The sequence below is a fragment of the Erpetoichthys calabaricus genome, chromosome 5, assembly GCF_900747795.2.
Source record: "Erpetoichthys calabaricus chromosome 5, fErpCal1.3, whole genome shotgun sequence".
In the NCBI taxonomy this organism is placed as follows: domain Eukaryota; kingdom Metazoa; phylum Chordata; class Cladistia; order Polypteriformes; family Polypteridae; genus Erpetoichthys; species Erpetoichthys calabaricus.
The window spans coordinates 143,208,506-143,223,145 of NC_041398.2; the positions used below are offsets into that span (position 1 = coordinate 143,208,506).

A 14,640-nucleotide genomic window follows, 5' to 3' on the forward strand; every position below is an offset into this window, starting at 1 on the left:
CTTATTGTTGTTTGACTTATCTGTCCCGTTTGAATAAGTTTTAATGTAATTATAAGAAGCCCCCTGTTTTGTTCTTGGGGCCAGGGATTTTAAACAGTTGGCTTTTCCCTTTAGAGTTTGTAAGCTTGGTCTTCTTTGAGGTTGAAGGCTGTAATCTGCTTAGGAGTTTTATGGCCAGACTTACTTTATGCATTAGAATATAAGGCTTTATTTTTTTAATTAAAGTCTTATTTTGAGTTTAATAAGGCCCACTTCATAACACCATCTGTAAGAATAATGATTTGGTGAGGTGGGTGTGGGGGTAGGTGTCCCAGGTGGATGGGGTGGGACCAGAATTAATAGATCTTGGCCAAAGAAAGAAAGAATAGGAAAACTTTTCATGATTTCCAAGGGGAAATTCACTTCAATATGGAACATTAAGTCTCTTTTCCCCCATTTTCTTTACAGTCTTCCTGTCTGCACAGAATACCTTGGCTATAACAGCACAAAAATGACATTCCCGACAATCTGATTTTTACACCATCCTACACTGTTGTCTTCATGAGCTGCATCTTCTCAGGCACCACACTGCTCTTAATTCAAGTCCTGCATCATTTTATTAACTTTTCCCACTGTGTGCTTTCTAGTTAGAGAGCAAATCATGACTGATAATTTTTGACGCATTATGTACAGAGTCTATATACTTCATTCACTTATTGTGCCAAACTTTATATTCTTTAGTATCTTTTAAAGTGGTTAATGTTATATTTTCTTTATATTCTTTCAACTGTTCATCTGGTTTACACCTTCAAACAATTTTGTTACTGTTTGTATTCATTAAACTGCTTCCACTTCACATACACACGCTGTCTCTCCCTCCCTCTCTTTCTATGACAGCTGGAACATTTGCTGCGAGAAAAGATGAAATCTGGAGGATTTTTCACCATGAGGCAGCTATTCAAAAACAATGACCCTGAAGGAAATGGGCAAGTGAGCAGGTAGGAGATCTGTGGATTGGGCAGGGGGGATACAAGTTGTTTACCTAAATGAAGTCACTCACATCTCTTATGTGGTCTCCTTGATGTGTCTTCCCAGGGATGTGCTGCTCATGATACTCACCAAGTTCTTGGGACGATTCATCAGCTCAAAGCAGTTCCAGCAATTACTGTTAAGGTATCTTTTTTAGTCTAACATTGTCATTAACTGTCATTCATAACATAAAAAGAGGTATCTTACTGGGATTGGCCTGTTTTTAATGTATTTTGTTGCCATATACTCTATTAATGACAAATTATTTTGTATTTATGGAGCATATTTCTTTGGAGTTAATACAGTATTTTGTATGACCCTAATAAATGACTGTTCCTGTAGATTTGACATTAATGGCTTCACCTGAATTTGTACAGAATCTTGAGTACAAAATGTATTAACTGGTCTTTATATAAGTTATATTCACCAGGAAATGAGGAAGGGAAACACTGGTGCGCAAACATTCAAAAACCATAGATACAGCAAGCAAGAAGATAACATATTTACATGGAGAAGATGGAAGAAGGTGCTAATGGCCTGAGATCATAGTAGACAGCAGCCATCTAACTATTAATATTTTCACATATTTAATGTCTTTTTCAGTATTGTGTGGCTTTTTTGTACTAACATCACACATAGACACCAGAGTAACACTTGAACCCTTTAATCTTGGGAGGCATCAGGCAGAAATGCTCGCCACTACACTATTATGCACCCCTGGGCCTTCCTAAACTTGGACAGTTACACTATCCTGTAGATGGGATGGTTGGCCCTTTCACTACCATCAGTACCACACACACAGAACTCCTTTCTCTCACCTTCTGTACATCTTCCACAGGTCCTTAAACTGGACTTCTGCCCACCAGTTGAGTGTTTGTCTCTAATCCCCCCCCAGCTCAAAATTCATAGGCCAGAAAAGGCTTTTAACTTTCATCCTGCAGTTACTTCTAGTGGCCCAGAATACCCTTTTAATCCTGAAGTCCATCCTTCTATAATTCCCATGACCATCCTGTGTATTCCTGCAGACCTGAGCCATAGTTCACATTTAAAGGAGTAGGCAACCACTGTTCATTATAACACACAGCTGGGTCCAATCATATGATAATGGGTCTCCCTGCTTACAGCTGTCGATCTGTAAGATGTGAGGCTGAAAACAAAAAGTCTGTTTACAAAGGCATTACTTTAGATGAGGTGTCACACATCCACAAGTTGCAGCCCTCAAAAGAATTGTACTTTCTCTTCTCCAAAATGACTCTCTCATCAAATGTTAATTTTTCATTGTACATGCAGTACTTTTCCCATTACTATTTTACATCCATATATGTTTCACAATGTACATAATGATAATGTGTACAGCTAATGCCAGTAACACACTGTGATTACACCTGTTTCATTTTTCTATTTCTGACCACTCCTAGGCTTCATCTGTCTGAGAAGACCATCATCAAATTTGAAGAGCTGTATGCAGCAGTCAGGGATCCAATCAGTGATGGAGCACCAACCTGGCTCAATCCTGTCCAAAGGCTAACTGAAAAGAACTTTATGACAGCTTCTCAAGTTCATGCCCAGTTAAAGGAGAAGGCGAAACAAAGGTAGTCAATTTGAATAAGACTGAAAATCCCATTTATTAAATATGAATGAAAATGTGTTTAGTGTGTAGCTTAATACAATGAAAAATTCTTAAATGCCTCACAATAACCCCGTGTAAGTAGTACCTTTTGATTTCCAGCTGAGGTGCCCTCTGGAGTTTGAAAGTTCTCCCCTTATTTAATTGGATATCCTCCAGAAATAATCCATTTTCTTCTTCATCCAGAAATTTTCTATTAAGTTGTGTGCCCAGCAATTGGCTCCTATCCTATCAAGGACTGGTGTGTTCCCGGAATCTGATACTCCCAGCTGTAGTTTCAGTGAATGAACAGATAGATACAGATCAAATGCATGCTACACCAATAGACAGACAAGCAGATATCACTGTGGACTTGGTCTGTTTCAACTGACAATGGACCCCCACAGGGTTATTTTTTTCATGAATGCTGCTGACTAGAGTTTTTGTGTTCCTCCCCTCAGTTGTCACTTGATCATAGTTCTATGATAATTTTAATGGACAAACATTGTTAGGTTCCATTTATGTTAATCAGGTTGGAACTTTGTTTTAGAGAATGTTTGACAGATCTGTATCTTTATGTATATGTATTGTCCTTTGGTACAATGTGCATACCAAGTGAAGAGCACTATACGAAAAGAAACTGAATTGAACTAAAGATGCACAAATTTCTCAGTTCCACACATGCATTTATTTTAAGTTCACGTCACACTACAAGTTCAGTTCCTCTTTGCTCATCATTGTTATAATAGCCAAAAATAAAAAAGTGTACAAGCAAGATTTGGGTTTTTCCAGATCAGGCTTGATCTCACCTCCTCTGGATACCTATCCAGTGCAGTCTGTGTTTTGCTAAATTATTGAAATATCAGGTTACTTTTCATGAGACCCAACATTGTTGGGTATGTTGACACACACAGCAAAATTTTTAAAAGTTGCATGTGCAAAATATGAATTGGGGCATCAAATTAATTTACAGATAACGTAAGTAAAATTCTGGTGACTGGAAATAATTGTCAACCACTAGGATAAGAATGGAGAAAGGCTTTGGAAGATAGAGGACTACAGATAAGTTGGGAAACAAACATAATATCTGAGGCTTAGTTATGGTCAGGTTTCAGAAGTTAGCATGCAGGGAGAGCTTTTGAAAAGTGTAACTTTAAATATCTAGGATGAGTGGTAGACCAAGATGGAGAATTGGATGCAGAGATCACCCACAGAGTGAAATGTGGATGGAACAATTGGAAGAAGATATCAGGAGAGCAATATGATCATAGAAGTAAGGTGAAGATTCAAAGTAAGGTTTTTAAGACTGTGGTAAGATAAGCAATGACGTATAGAGCTGAGACATGGGCAGTAAAGGGAGCACAGGAGAAGCTAGAAATGAAAAGGTTGAGATGGATGTGTGAAGTTACAAAAGGACAGAATAAGAAATAAGACAATGACAGGTACAACAAAAGTGGGAAAGATATCTAAAAAAGTACATTAAAGTAGCTTGAACTGGTATGGACATGTAATGAGGAGAGACGATGAATATGTTGGTAAAAGAGTGATGGAAATGGAAGTACAGAGAAGAAAAAGCCAGGGAGGGCAAAGCAGAGGTGGATGGATACAGTAAAAGAAAACCTGAAGGAAAACGGTTTGACTGGGGAGAAGGTTCAGAACCGACCTATTTGGAGAAGGTTGATTAATCACATTGAACCCACTCAGAATTGGGAAAAGATGAAGAGGAAGAAGAATTGTCAATCACTCCTAATGATTGTTTGCTAATGATAGTTACATGCAAGGATTGTAGAAGTTAATTTTGTGGTAATTTTATTAGAAATGTGTGGATACATGTTTATTAGATGTTATGTACAGTATTTTATTATGTTGCTGTGTTCTGAAACTTCCATAGCAAATATACTGTACAGTAATAATAATGTATTATGTGACTTCTCTGAAATTATCAGCGTTACTCCCAGATTTGGATTCTACCCTAATGCTGCAATAGAAAAAAAAAGAAAAGCTCTTTAAGAATTAGAGGATAAGAAGTTTGTACTTTGCAAAAAAAATGACTGTTAAAAACATTAAAAAATTAATGTTTTAAATTTGCAATAATAAATCCATGTATGATATCACACTAATTGTCTGTGGCCTACACATACATGTTGGGATGAACAGCCCAGAGAATCGGGTCACATTGGACATATCTGGAGCAGTTTACTTACTAACTCAGTCAGGGTTCAGTCCATTGTTACTACCACTTCATGAATTTGCTGCAAACAAAAATAAGTTCACCATTTTGCATTTACCACCTGCCAATGTTCATTGTGCCAACTCTTTAATCTTCCTGTGCTCAGGGATGTCTGAACAGCATCATAGGCCCCCAAGCAAAGTAGTGTGCTGTGGCCCCTGTTTTGATAGCAAAACAGAAATATACAGTACATAGGCATCAGAAACATTGTGGGCCACTATGCCCCTGGTGGCCACAGCCACTGCCCATTGTGCCCATACGTTAAGAGGGCCCTGCACTGTGCTCAGATTTTGGGGGCACAGCATTTCATTCATGGTCAGCAAAATTTAAAACAAAATGGAGAAATTTTGCCACACCCCAGACAAAGAAAAAAATTAGACACAGTGTGTAATGTTGTGTGCAGTACTGTATTTTTATTTCATTGTACCATTGTGTATAATAAATTTAAGGAAATACTATTGATGTTTCTGTCCAAGTGTTGTATCACCTCAAAGATCCTATATTGAGCAATAATGCATGTTATTAAGTATCTATCTATCTATCTATCTATCTATCTATCTATCTATCTATCTATCTATCTATCTATCTATCTATCTATCTATCTATCTATCTATCTATTTATTACAGAGAACTGGATAGACAGATAATGTGGCTGGTGATGAGGAACCAGTCAGAAGCAGGGAGAAATGTTTTGGGTACCACTGTGGTAACCCCTATTTATACAGAAAATAAAAAGGCTGAAAAGGGTGCTTAAGTGCACAACTATAAAGACACCAACGTAAGGTCAGAATTGTAGGCTCTCTCATTCTCTGCTCTCATTGGTCCGCATCTCTAGCTCTTACAGGACTCAGATCCAGGTCTGCTTAAAGATGCCACCTTCCCATTTGATACTTCAGCCAGAAGAGGCAGGAGCTGTTCTGGAAGTCGCAGTCGGGTGGAAGTACCCTGACTGGGTGCCATTGCTGGGCTGTGGAAAAGGGACAGGATACTATTAACAACAGTGCCCCCTCTCATCCCAGAGTGGTATTGCTTACCTCAGCTGAGCTTATCTATGGACCCCCAATGTACATGTGTGACAACAGATAGATATTTGATGTAGAGTACTAAATTCATATTTAAGGCACTATATTTAATGATAGATAACAAATGTTCTGCATTAGAGACACAGACTTGTTTTCAGTTAGAGTATGGCTGTATATGGTCCCTGGAAATATCACAGAAATTCATTATGTTTTATTTCCCTAAAGATTCCTGGAGCTTGGTGATTTGATTCCCCAGAAGAATCCTGGTGGAAGCAGCCGGATTGTAGCCCCTGAGTTCCAGAATATGTTAAATCAACTGGGCTTCTATTTGCAAGAGGAAGAATTTGAAAAACTCTGGAAAAGGTAGGTGGGAAAGAACATAATAGTCTACAATTAATCAGTGACTAAATCAAAATGTAGAAGAAGAGTGATGCTGTGAGGGTGTTGTGGTACCATGGTATCATAAATAAAAACAAATCACCATTTGTGTGATTTGTTTTTGTTTTGAGATTCTGTTTGATGTTTCTAAGTGACACTGCTTAAATCATATGGCTTTGTGTAAGTAGTGTGGTGTAAGAGATGGCAACTGATTTACCATAGCACACTTACATCATTTCTGTTATTACTCAAAATACTGCAGTCAAGTTGTTGGGAGTGATTTCATATCCAAGGATATCACAGAAATATACTGAACATTTGGCACATTGAAGCACATTCTCAAAACATGTGACCTTGAGAGGCAGGAGCTTGATGACATTTCTCACGGCCTGGAATATTACACCAGGTACACTTTAGAAAAATTTAGACGAGATATATGTGATCAAGGAATACTTTTGAGTTGAATTGTGGTGCACTCGGTGCATATTGAACTAGAGTGTATTTTATGAATGGCTAACTACATTTGAAAATCGTATTTGTCCGTCGTTCCCTGAGATCATTATAGAGTAAGTTTCTTAAAAAGTTCAGAGATACACTGGAGATGCTGTATGAATCTTCATTCACACAGGGCAGTATCACCTCAAGAAGAGATATTGGTGAAAGATGAAAGATTCTAATTTGAATGTTGAAGATAAAGTGTCTCGCTGGAAGATTAAATTTGGACCTTAATAATTCAACAGGTTCAAAGCCATTATCAATATTGATCTGTAAATGTCTCAATCTCTAAAGTCTTCCATTGATTGAATAGTGCATAGGTTAAAAAAAGGTTGAAATAAGTGATTATCGTGTTTAATTACATCAGAGAGGAGCTTCTTCACTTTAAATTGCATCCTAAATTGATCACTTATCTTTCATAAATTGTGAACCACTAGATTGCTGGTAAATTGTCAATAACTGTTATTGATCACATTTAAAAATGCATTGGTTTCATTTTTTAATAATAATATATTTTTAGGTTTACTCCATAACATTAGGCAGGTGATTTTAATGTTGTGGCTGATCAGTGTAGAGTTATTAGGATTTTATTGCTCTTGTCTCAAAGCAAAGTAGATATTTAGGTATGATATAATATTTTTGCTGCATCTGTGGGTACTTTTTCTTTCACGTTCACATGATAGCTAATTATAACTTAATAATTATAACTATTAATGATGAAGTTACAGGCAGCATTACCAGACTTTACCAGCTGTGGCCACAAGGTGGCGCACCAGCTCCCCAAACCTGAAACAGACAGATGGCTGGCAACACACACATTTTTTTTATACTGTTGTGGGAAACGTTTCCTAAGTATCCTATCTGCACAGCATATTACAAAGGTTGAATAAACAGCACAATAAAGCACTTTCTTTTTTTTCTCTCTTCCTCTTTTTGACTCCTTCCGCCTACACTCCTCTACCGGTAAGCTTCGTTCACCTCCTCCAGAGTCTGGCTTCCCAAATGAAGGCAGGCAACTCCTTTTATGGTGCACCTGGGAGTACCTGGAGCCCCCATGGAACCCAACAGGGCTTTGCCAAACTCCAATTCCCATGGAGCCCTGTGGGAATTCGAGGTGCTGCTGTAACCCAGGGGAGCTGCCCTCTAGTGCTCCAGGGAAGGCAGAGCTTTATGCACATCTGCTCCCCCAACCCTTCTTTTACAACAGTGTCCCAGGTAGGAAAGGGCCCTGGCCATTCGTCACACAGCTTATTTAAAAAAATCAACCTTAAATGATCTAAGGCAGAAATGAGAATATGACCTTTAAATTAGAATTTCAAATAATAAATGAAATTAAGCTATTGGCAAGATATCCTCTTCATCAATTTGTGCAAAGCATGGTGAAATGTGTATATAGCACTGATATATCCTAATTAAAATTATCAGAACAACATCCAGGACAAAATTAAAATATTATCAATGCCTGCCTTGGTAGGACATTTGTTTTGGAAGTCCCCTGCACTCAAATTATGATGGGCAAAGGCAGCATTATACTTACAATTACTCCAAATCCATCGACAGCATTATTTAGAGTAACCCCAGATGGGACAACATTCTGGCAAGAAAAATCTCACACTACGCTGCTCATTCATTGGCTTATTTTACTCAATCAGAAGGCTCCTTCCCCTCTATTTGCCAGTAGAAAAGTGATTTATTATTTTACTTAAAAGAACAGTTTTAAATCTTTTGAATTTGACTAGAATTAATTAATGCTCCACTAAAAAAATACCAAACAGGCCTCTTAAGCTTTTTGATGTCTTAACGTGCAGTAGCTACCTTAGTTGGATAGGAGTGAGGTGCAGATATTTGATTTGAAATTGAACATAAATGTATAAGAAGTGGCATTGATTGAATTATTTTTCGTTTTGCTCCCCGTTCATAATAATAGACATAGAAATGTATTTGGAATGTGTCAGCTGTTCAAGATGATATTTTTTTTGTATTTTTGCTTCTTTTTCAAAACATTTTAGTGTTTTGTTTCACTTTAATAATAACAATAATTTGCTAATTATTTTCAGCAAAAAACAAGAGAAGTACCAGTCACAGTGAGGAATTATGCAGGGGTATTGCTGTTGGTATAAAGGAGCCCCAGGAGCATTTTTTGATGCACTGCTGCTGAATAACTCATTGGTTGAAAGTTCTCACTGTTAGTGTGTCAGAGACAGAATGTGCAGCATTTTTCATAATGGCACTCAGTTTTGTTTTAATTCTCACTTTCGCTCCTACCTCCAGGAGGTCCAGAGTTTATCCCATAAATGAGCCTGCCCTTTTAATTAGATTGTTGATTCAGTGGGCCTTTCTTGAAGTGATGTTACCAGCACAGCATACAAAATCACACTGGCCATCACAAAGTTGTAGAAGATGTGAAGGATGTCACTACCCATAGTAAGGAAGAAGAACCTGCTCTGTGCTTTCTTTATATAGTTTCACTCTGTTCAGAGACTAGTCTAACCTGTCATTAATGTGGATCCCCAGTTATTGTAGGAGTGGACCACCTCTAGATCCACTCCTCGAATAGTGACCAGACATAGAGCTTCTTTGGTGCGGCGAAAGTCAATTACCAGTTCCTTGGTTTTACTGATATTAAAATGCAGGCAAATCTCAAACAATCTTCTCCACCTGACTCCTATGCTCATCTCATCCCCTTAATCAACACACCCCCATAAGTGCAGAATCATCTGAGAATTTCTGCAGGTGACTTGACCTGGTGTTATATTTATAGTCAGAGGTGTACAGAGTGAAGTGAAATGGAGACAGGACTGTTCTTTCTGGTGCTCCAGTCTTGCTGACATACGTATCAGAGACACAGTTCTTGAGTCTCAAACTGTGGTCTGCTGGACACCATAGGCTCCTTTACCTGCATATCTCTGAGTTTACCCTTTAACAGGGATGACCGGATGGTACTGAAAGCACTAGAGAAACAAAAAAAACAAAATGCTCACAGTGCTGCCAGCTTTGTCCAGGTGAGAATAAGCCTTGTGGAGCAGGCAGATAATTGCATCCTGCACTCCAATCTTTGTCCAATAGGCAAACTGCAGTGGGTCCGGGTGGTCATTCTGGTGTTTGTTTACTGGTTTATATTTCAATTTAACTGTACTGTTTATGTAATTAGTGTACAGCTCTCTAGCTTATAAGTTGAAGTGCAAACTGAAGAGAATTAATACAACACTGCTCATAATTTCATCCCCTCCACACACACAGACCAATTAAAAGTCACCAGTACTTTAAATCTAAATTAATTTTAAGTCAGTGTCAGAAAAATATGCTTGATTAATCTTTTGTGTCTATTTTTTCTCTTTGTGTGCCAATTTTTTATTCCACTTTGCTATAGCCTTTCATTGTTATTTCAGTAACATCTTTGTCAGGAAATATTAGTGAGGGGTTTGTGGATTTTTGGGTGCACTGGTGGGATGGAGACTATTCTCTTTTTGATGTTGTATTTTTCTTATCCTGTTGTTCTCCTTTTTTCTCTCTTTAAAAATAATAAAAACTAAGGGGCTTTGCCCCCTGCTTGCTTTGCTCGCCAATCCCCCTGCCTGCGCTACACGCCAGCAACTTCGTGTCTCTGCCGCTCCCAAACAAAATTTTTCATTCTCACAAATAGGCCTCTTCATTGGGAAGAAACACTACTTTTCCCTGATGGCAACATGAATCAGACGATCTACAATTCTCAGACTTAAAGTTTAAAGCCAAGCAATAGTTACATACTTCTGTCATATCACCTACGTCCATATATTCAATCTCTTTTTGCTTTTACCTTTTCGTCAATATCGCATTGAATTTTGATTCCGTGTTTGGAATTACATCGTGACAACGCAACATATAACTGCCCGTGAGTGAATATCGTTTCTTTATCTCTACATGAACTGTATCGGACAATAGCATTCACACAAATGAGAGATGATTGAACTGTGTGCATGGTTGTAAATGTTCTAGATGTGGGCAGGACTTTTCCAAATCTCTTTGCATAAAGTCTTTTCTCGTGGGGCTTGAAATTTTCTCTCACAGGATTTCACTTTCACCAAACAACCAATCTTTTAATTCTCGTGGATACGCCTCTTCATTGGGAAGAAACACTACTTTTCCCTGATGGCAACATGAGTTAGACAATCTACAAGTCTCCGACTTAAAGTTTAAGTCCAAACAATATATTCGATATCTTTTCACTGTTCTATTTTTTCACTGAGTAATAATTTCCATTTGTGCTAATGCGATCTTTACTATCGTTTTTTTTGAGACTTTCAAATTTTCGTACTTCCATTATCTCTAAACTCTCTAAACTGCTCTGCATGTGTATCGTGCCAATGTTTTTGAATTCTTTACGACATTCTATTTTGTCATCTACTCTTAGTCTTTTATTTCGAGCCCCGGCCATGGTTAAATCTCTTGGCACAAAGTCTCATCTCAAGGGACGTGAAAGTGTTTCTCTTCAAAAGATCATGTCTTGTTGTAGGATAAAAAGTCTCGTCTCCAAACATTTTTTTATTATAATAGCGAGAAATATTTACAAAAAATTAGCCAGTTAGTGTTTTATTTCTGATATATTCATATTGGATATACAATATGTGGTTGATAAGTAGTGCAGAATATTCTGATGGCCAGTTGTTAATGGAAACAGTGAGCTCTGATGAGCTGATGGAGAAACGTTTTGTTAAAACCTAAAGTAAAGTTATGGAAGAAAATGGATTAACCAAACACACAGAAGAAAGACTGGAGCCATACTTAAATTATATTAGTGTCTCTATTATTTGGTGGTTCTTTCTTTTCAAATGTGAACAGCATCTTTGGTTTGTACTTCTCAAATTGTCTCCAAATGGAAATGTTGTGTGTTGTGATCTGGAGTCCAAGGTATACAACATTGATTCTTAGGATTGCCATTTCAACTTCTAACTGTATCTATTATGCCTTCCTGTGCTCCAAGTGAAAGGAATATGTGAACAACTCTTAATTTGTAAAATAACTTGAGGTGGTCTTCATTATACAATTATACTTGAGGGCTGTTTTATTGACTTACTATTTTATGTTCAATACAACTTATTTTTGTATAGTGCTCTTCACTGAGTGCTATAGCCCCTATACTATTCTTCCTATACTAATTTCTAAATATATTTTCATTTAACAGATATGATAAAGAAGGACTCGGCATTATCAAGGGAGAAACCTTAATGAAGCAGCTTGGCATTGATTTTCGGAACAATTCTGCCACTCATTTTGCAAAACAAGATGAAAACTCAGATATCATGGAAAGCTTGATAAGTAAGAATGGAAACTATACTGCCTATAAGTTAGCGCTTTAGTTCCACAATACGCCTGAAAGTGAGAAATAAGTATCAACAATGCGATTTCCATTTATCTCTTCTATTATTGTGCTCTTTAAACTGTCTGTTCTGGTTACCACGTAGAGAGAGGCAAGGACCAACCCCAGATGATTTGCCAGTCAGTTACAGGGCAAATGTATACTTACTGTATAGTCTCCTGCAGCTTTGAGACAACAGCAATAAAACTCCTACACCTCCACACTGATCAGCCTCAACATTAAAACCACCTTCCTAATATTGTGTAGGTCCTCACTTGTGCTTCCAAAACAACTCTGACTCATCGAGGCATGGACTCCACAAGACCTCTGAAGGTGTCCTGTGGTGTCTGGCACCAAGATGTTAGAAGCAGATCATTTAAGTCCTATAAGTTGCGAGATGGGGCTTCCATGGATAAGACTTGTTTCTGCAGCACACTGCACAGAATCACAATCAAATTTAGATCTAAGGAATTTGGAAGCAAAGTCAATATCCTGAATTCTTTGTCATGTTCCTCAAACTATTCCTGAGCATTTTTGCAGCATGGCAGGGCACATTATCCTGCTGAAAGAGGCCACTGGCATCAGGGAATACTATTGCAATGAAGGGGTGTACGGGGTCTGCAACAATCTTTAGGTAGGTAGCACATGGCAAAGCAACATCCAAAGAATGCCAGGGCTGAAGGTTACCCAGCAGAACATTGCCCAAAGCATCACACCCCACAGGATTGCCATTTTGGAGATGCTTTGACCCAGCCCTCTAGCCATCACAATTTGTCCAAAGTCAAAGTCACTCAGATCCTTACACTTGCCCATTTTTTCTGCTTCCAACACATCACCTTAATGAACTGACTGGTCACTCACTGCCTAATATGTCCTACACCTTGACAGGTGCCACTGTAATGACATAATGAATGTTATTTGCATCACCTGTCAGTGGTTTTAATGTTGTGGCTGACCTTTGTATGCCACCCAGCTTTAGAATTATAATAAGCAATCAGTGATTCCTTCCATTCCCTGAACCTGGTTTCTTCAGTTCAGGGCTGTCATTACAGGAATTTATCCCAACATCTTCTGACACAAGGCAGGAACCTTCTATGGACAGGGAGCCAGTACAAACAATGCATGAATAGTAACTTTAATGACAATGTGAAGTAAATTATATTTTAGGCTTAATGTGAGTTAATGTCACAATGATTATCATTGCATTCTTATATTCTCATAAATTCCTTCAGTTTGCCCTTGTTTTGTTTGCAGGTCCTTCATGCATTGCTTTGCATTCTTTGTAAATTAATTATGAAGTGTACAAGGAGGGCATGGAATGAAGCAGAATACCTTGGCACACCACAGTTTTTTTTAACATTCAATGTGTTGTTTGCCAGTGTCAAAATAAACTGCTCAAAAAATTAAAGAAACACTTTTTAATCAGAGTATAGCATCAAGTCAATGAAACTTCTGGGATATTGATCTGGTCAGTTAAGTAGCAGAGGGGGTTGTTAATCAGTTTGAGCTGCTTTTGGTGTTAATGAATTAACAACAGGTGCACTAGTGGGGCAACAATTAGATGACCCCCAAAATAGGAATGGTTTAGCAGGTGGAGGCCACTGACATTTTTCCCCTCCTCATCTTTTCTGACTGTTTTTTCACTAGTTTTGCATTTGGCTGCAGTCAGTGTCACAACTGGTAGCATGAGGCGATACCTGGACCCTACAGAGGTTGCACAGGTAGTCCAATTTCTCCAGGATGACACATATGGCAGAAGGTTTGCTGTGTATCCCAACACAGTCTCAAGGGCATGGAAGAGATTCCAGGAGACAGGCAGTTACTCTAGGAGAGATGGACAGGGCTGTAGAAGGTCTTTAACCCATCAGCAGGACCAGAGGAACAGGATGAGCGCTGCCAGAGCCCTACAAAATGACCTCCAACAGGCCACTGGTGTGAATGTCTCTGACCAAACAATCAGAAATAGACTTCATGAGGGTGGCCTGAGGGCCCGACATCCTCTAGTGGGCCCTGTGCTCACTGCCCATCACCGTGGAGCTTGATTGGCATTTGCCATAGAAGTCTAGAATTGGCTGATCCACCACTGGTTCCCTGTCCTTTTCACAGATGAGATCAGGTTCACCCTGAGCACATGTGACAGACATGAAAGGGTCTGGAGAAGCTATGGAGAACGTTATGCTGCCTGTAACATCGTTCAGCTTGACTGGTTTGGTGGTGGGTCAGTGATGGTCTGGAGAGACATTTAATTTTTTTGTGCAGTATATAAATCCACCTCTAAAACAACAGTACTCACAGGAAGAAATAATAAAATGACAATGCAATAATGTCGATACCAGAATAGCATTTAATTTCTTAGAAAAAAAAATCTGATAAGAGCACAAATGATTCCTGACACCCTGATGTTTGAAGACAACATTACCTTTCACTGTCTTACCAAAACACTCCTTTATGAAACAAACTTACTTAAAATTACTTGCTGCAAAATCACCATTTCAGTGAGTGGAAGGATACGCACTGACATTGCATGTGAAGCCAGAACAAATATTTAGTAATGTCATGTGTTTAA

The 14,640-nt window shown here is 38.4% G+C and overlaps 1 protein-coding gene across 1 annotated transcript in view; it reads left to right on the forward strand.

Annotated features, from left to right (window-relative positions):
- si:ch211-197n1.2 (EF-hand calcium-binding domain-containing protein 6) overlaps positions 1-14,640 on the forward strand; it is a 116,905-nt gene that overhangs the window by 28,969 nt on the left and 73,296 nt on the right. The window contains exons 3-7 of the mRNA XM_028802110.2: positions 877-977; positions 1,075-1,152; positions 2,427-2,600; positions 6,092-6,229; positions 11,901-12,034. Coding sequence (XP_028657943.2) covers positions 877-977; positions 1,075-1,152; positions 2,427-2,600; positions 6,092-6,229; positions 11,901-12,034 — 625 coding nt within the window. The remainder of the gene's footprint in view (positions 1-876; positions 978-1,074; positions 1,153-2,426; positions 2,601-6,091; positions 6,230-11,900; positions 12,035-14,640) is intronic.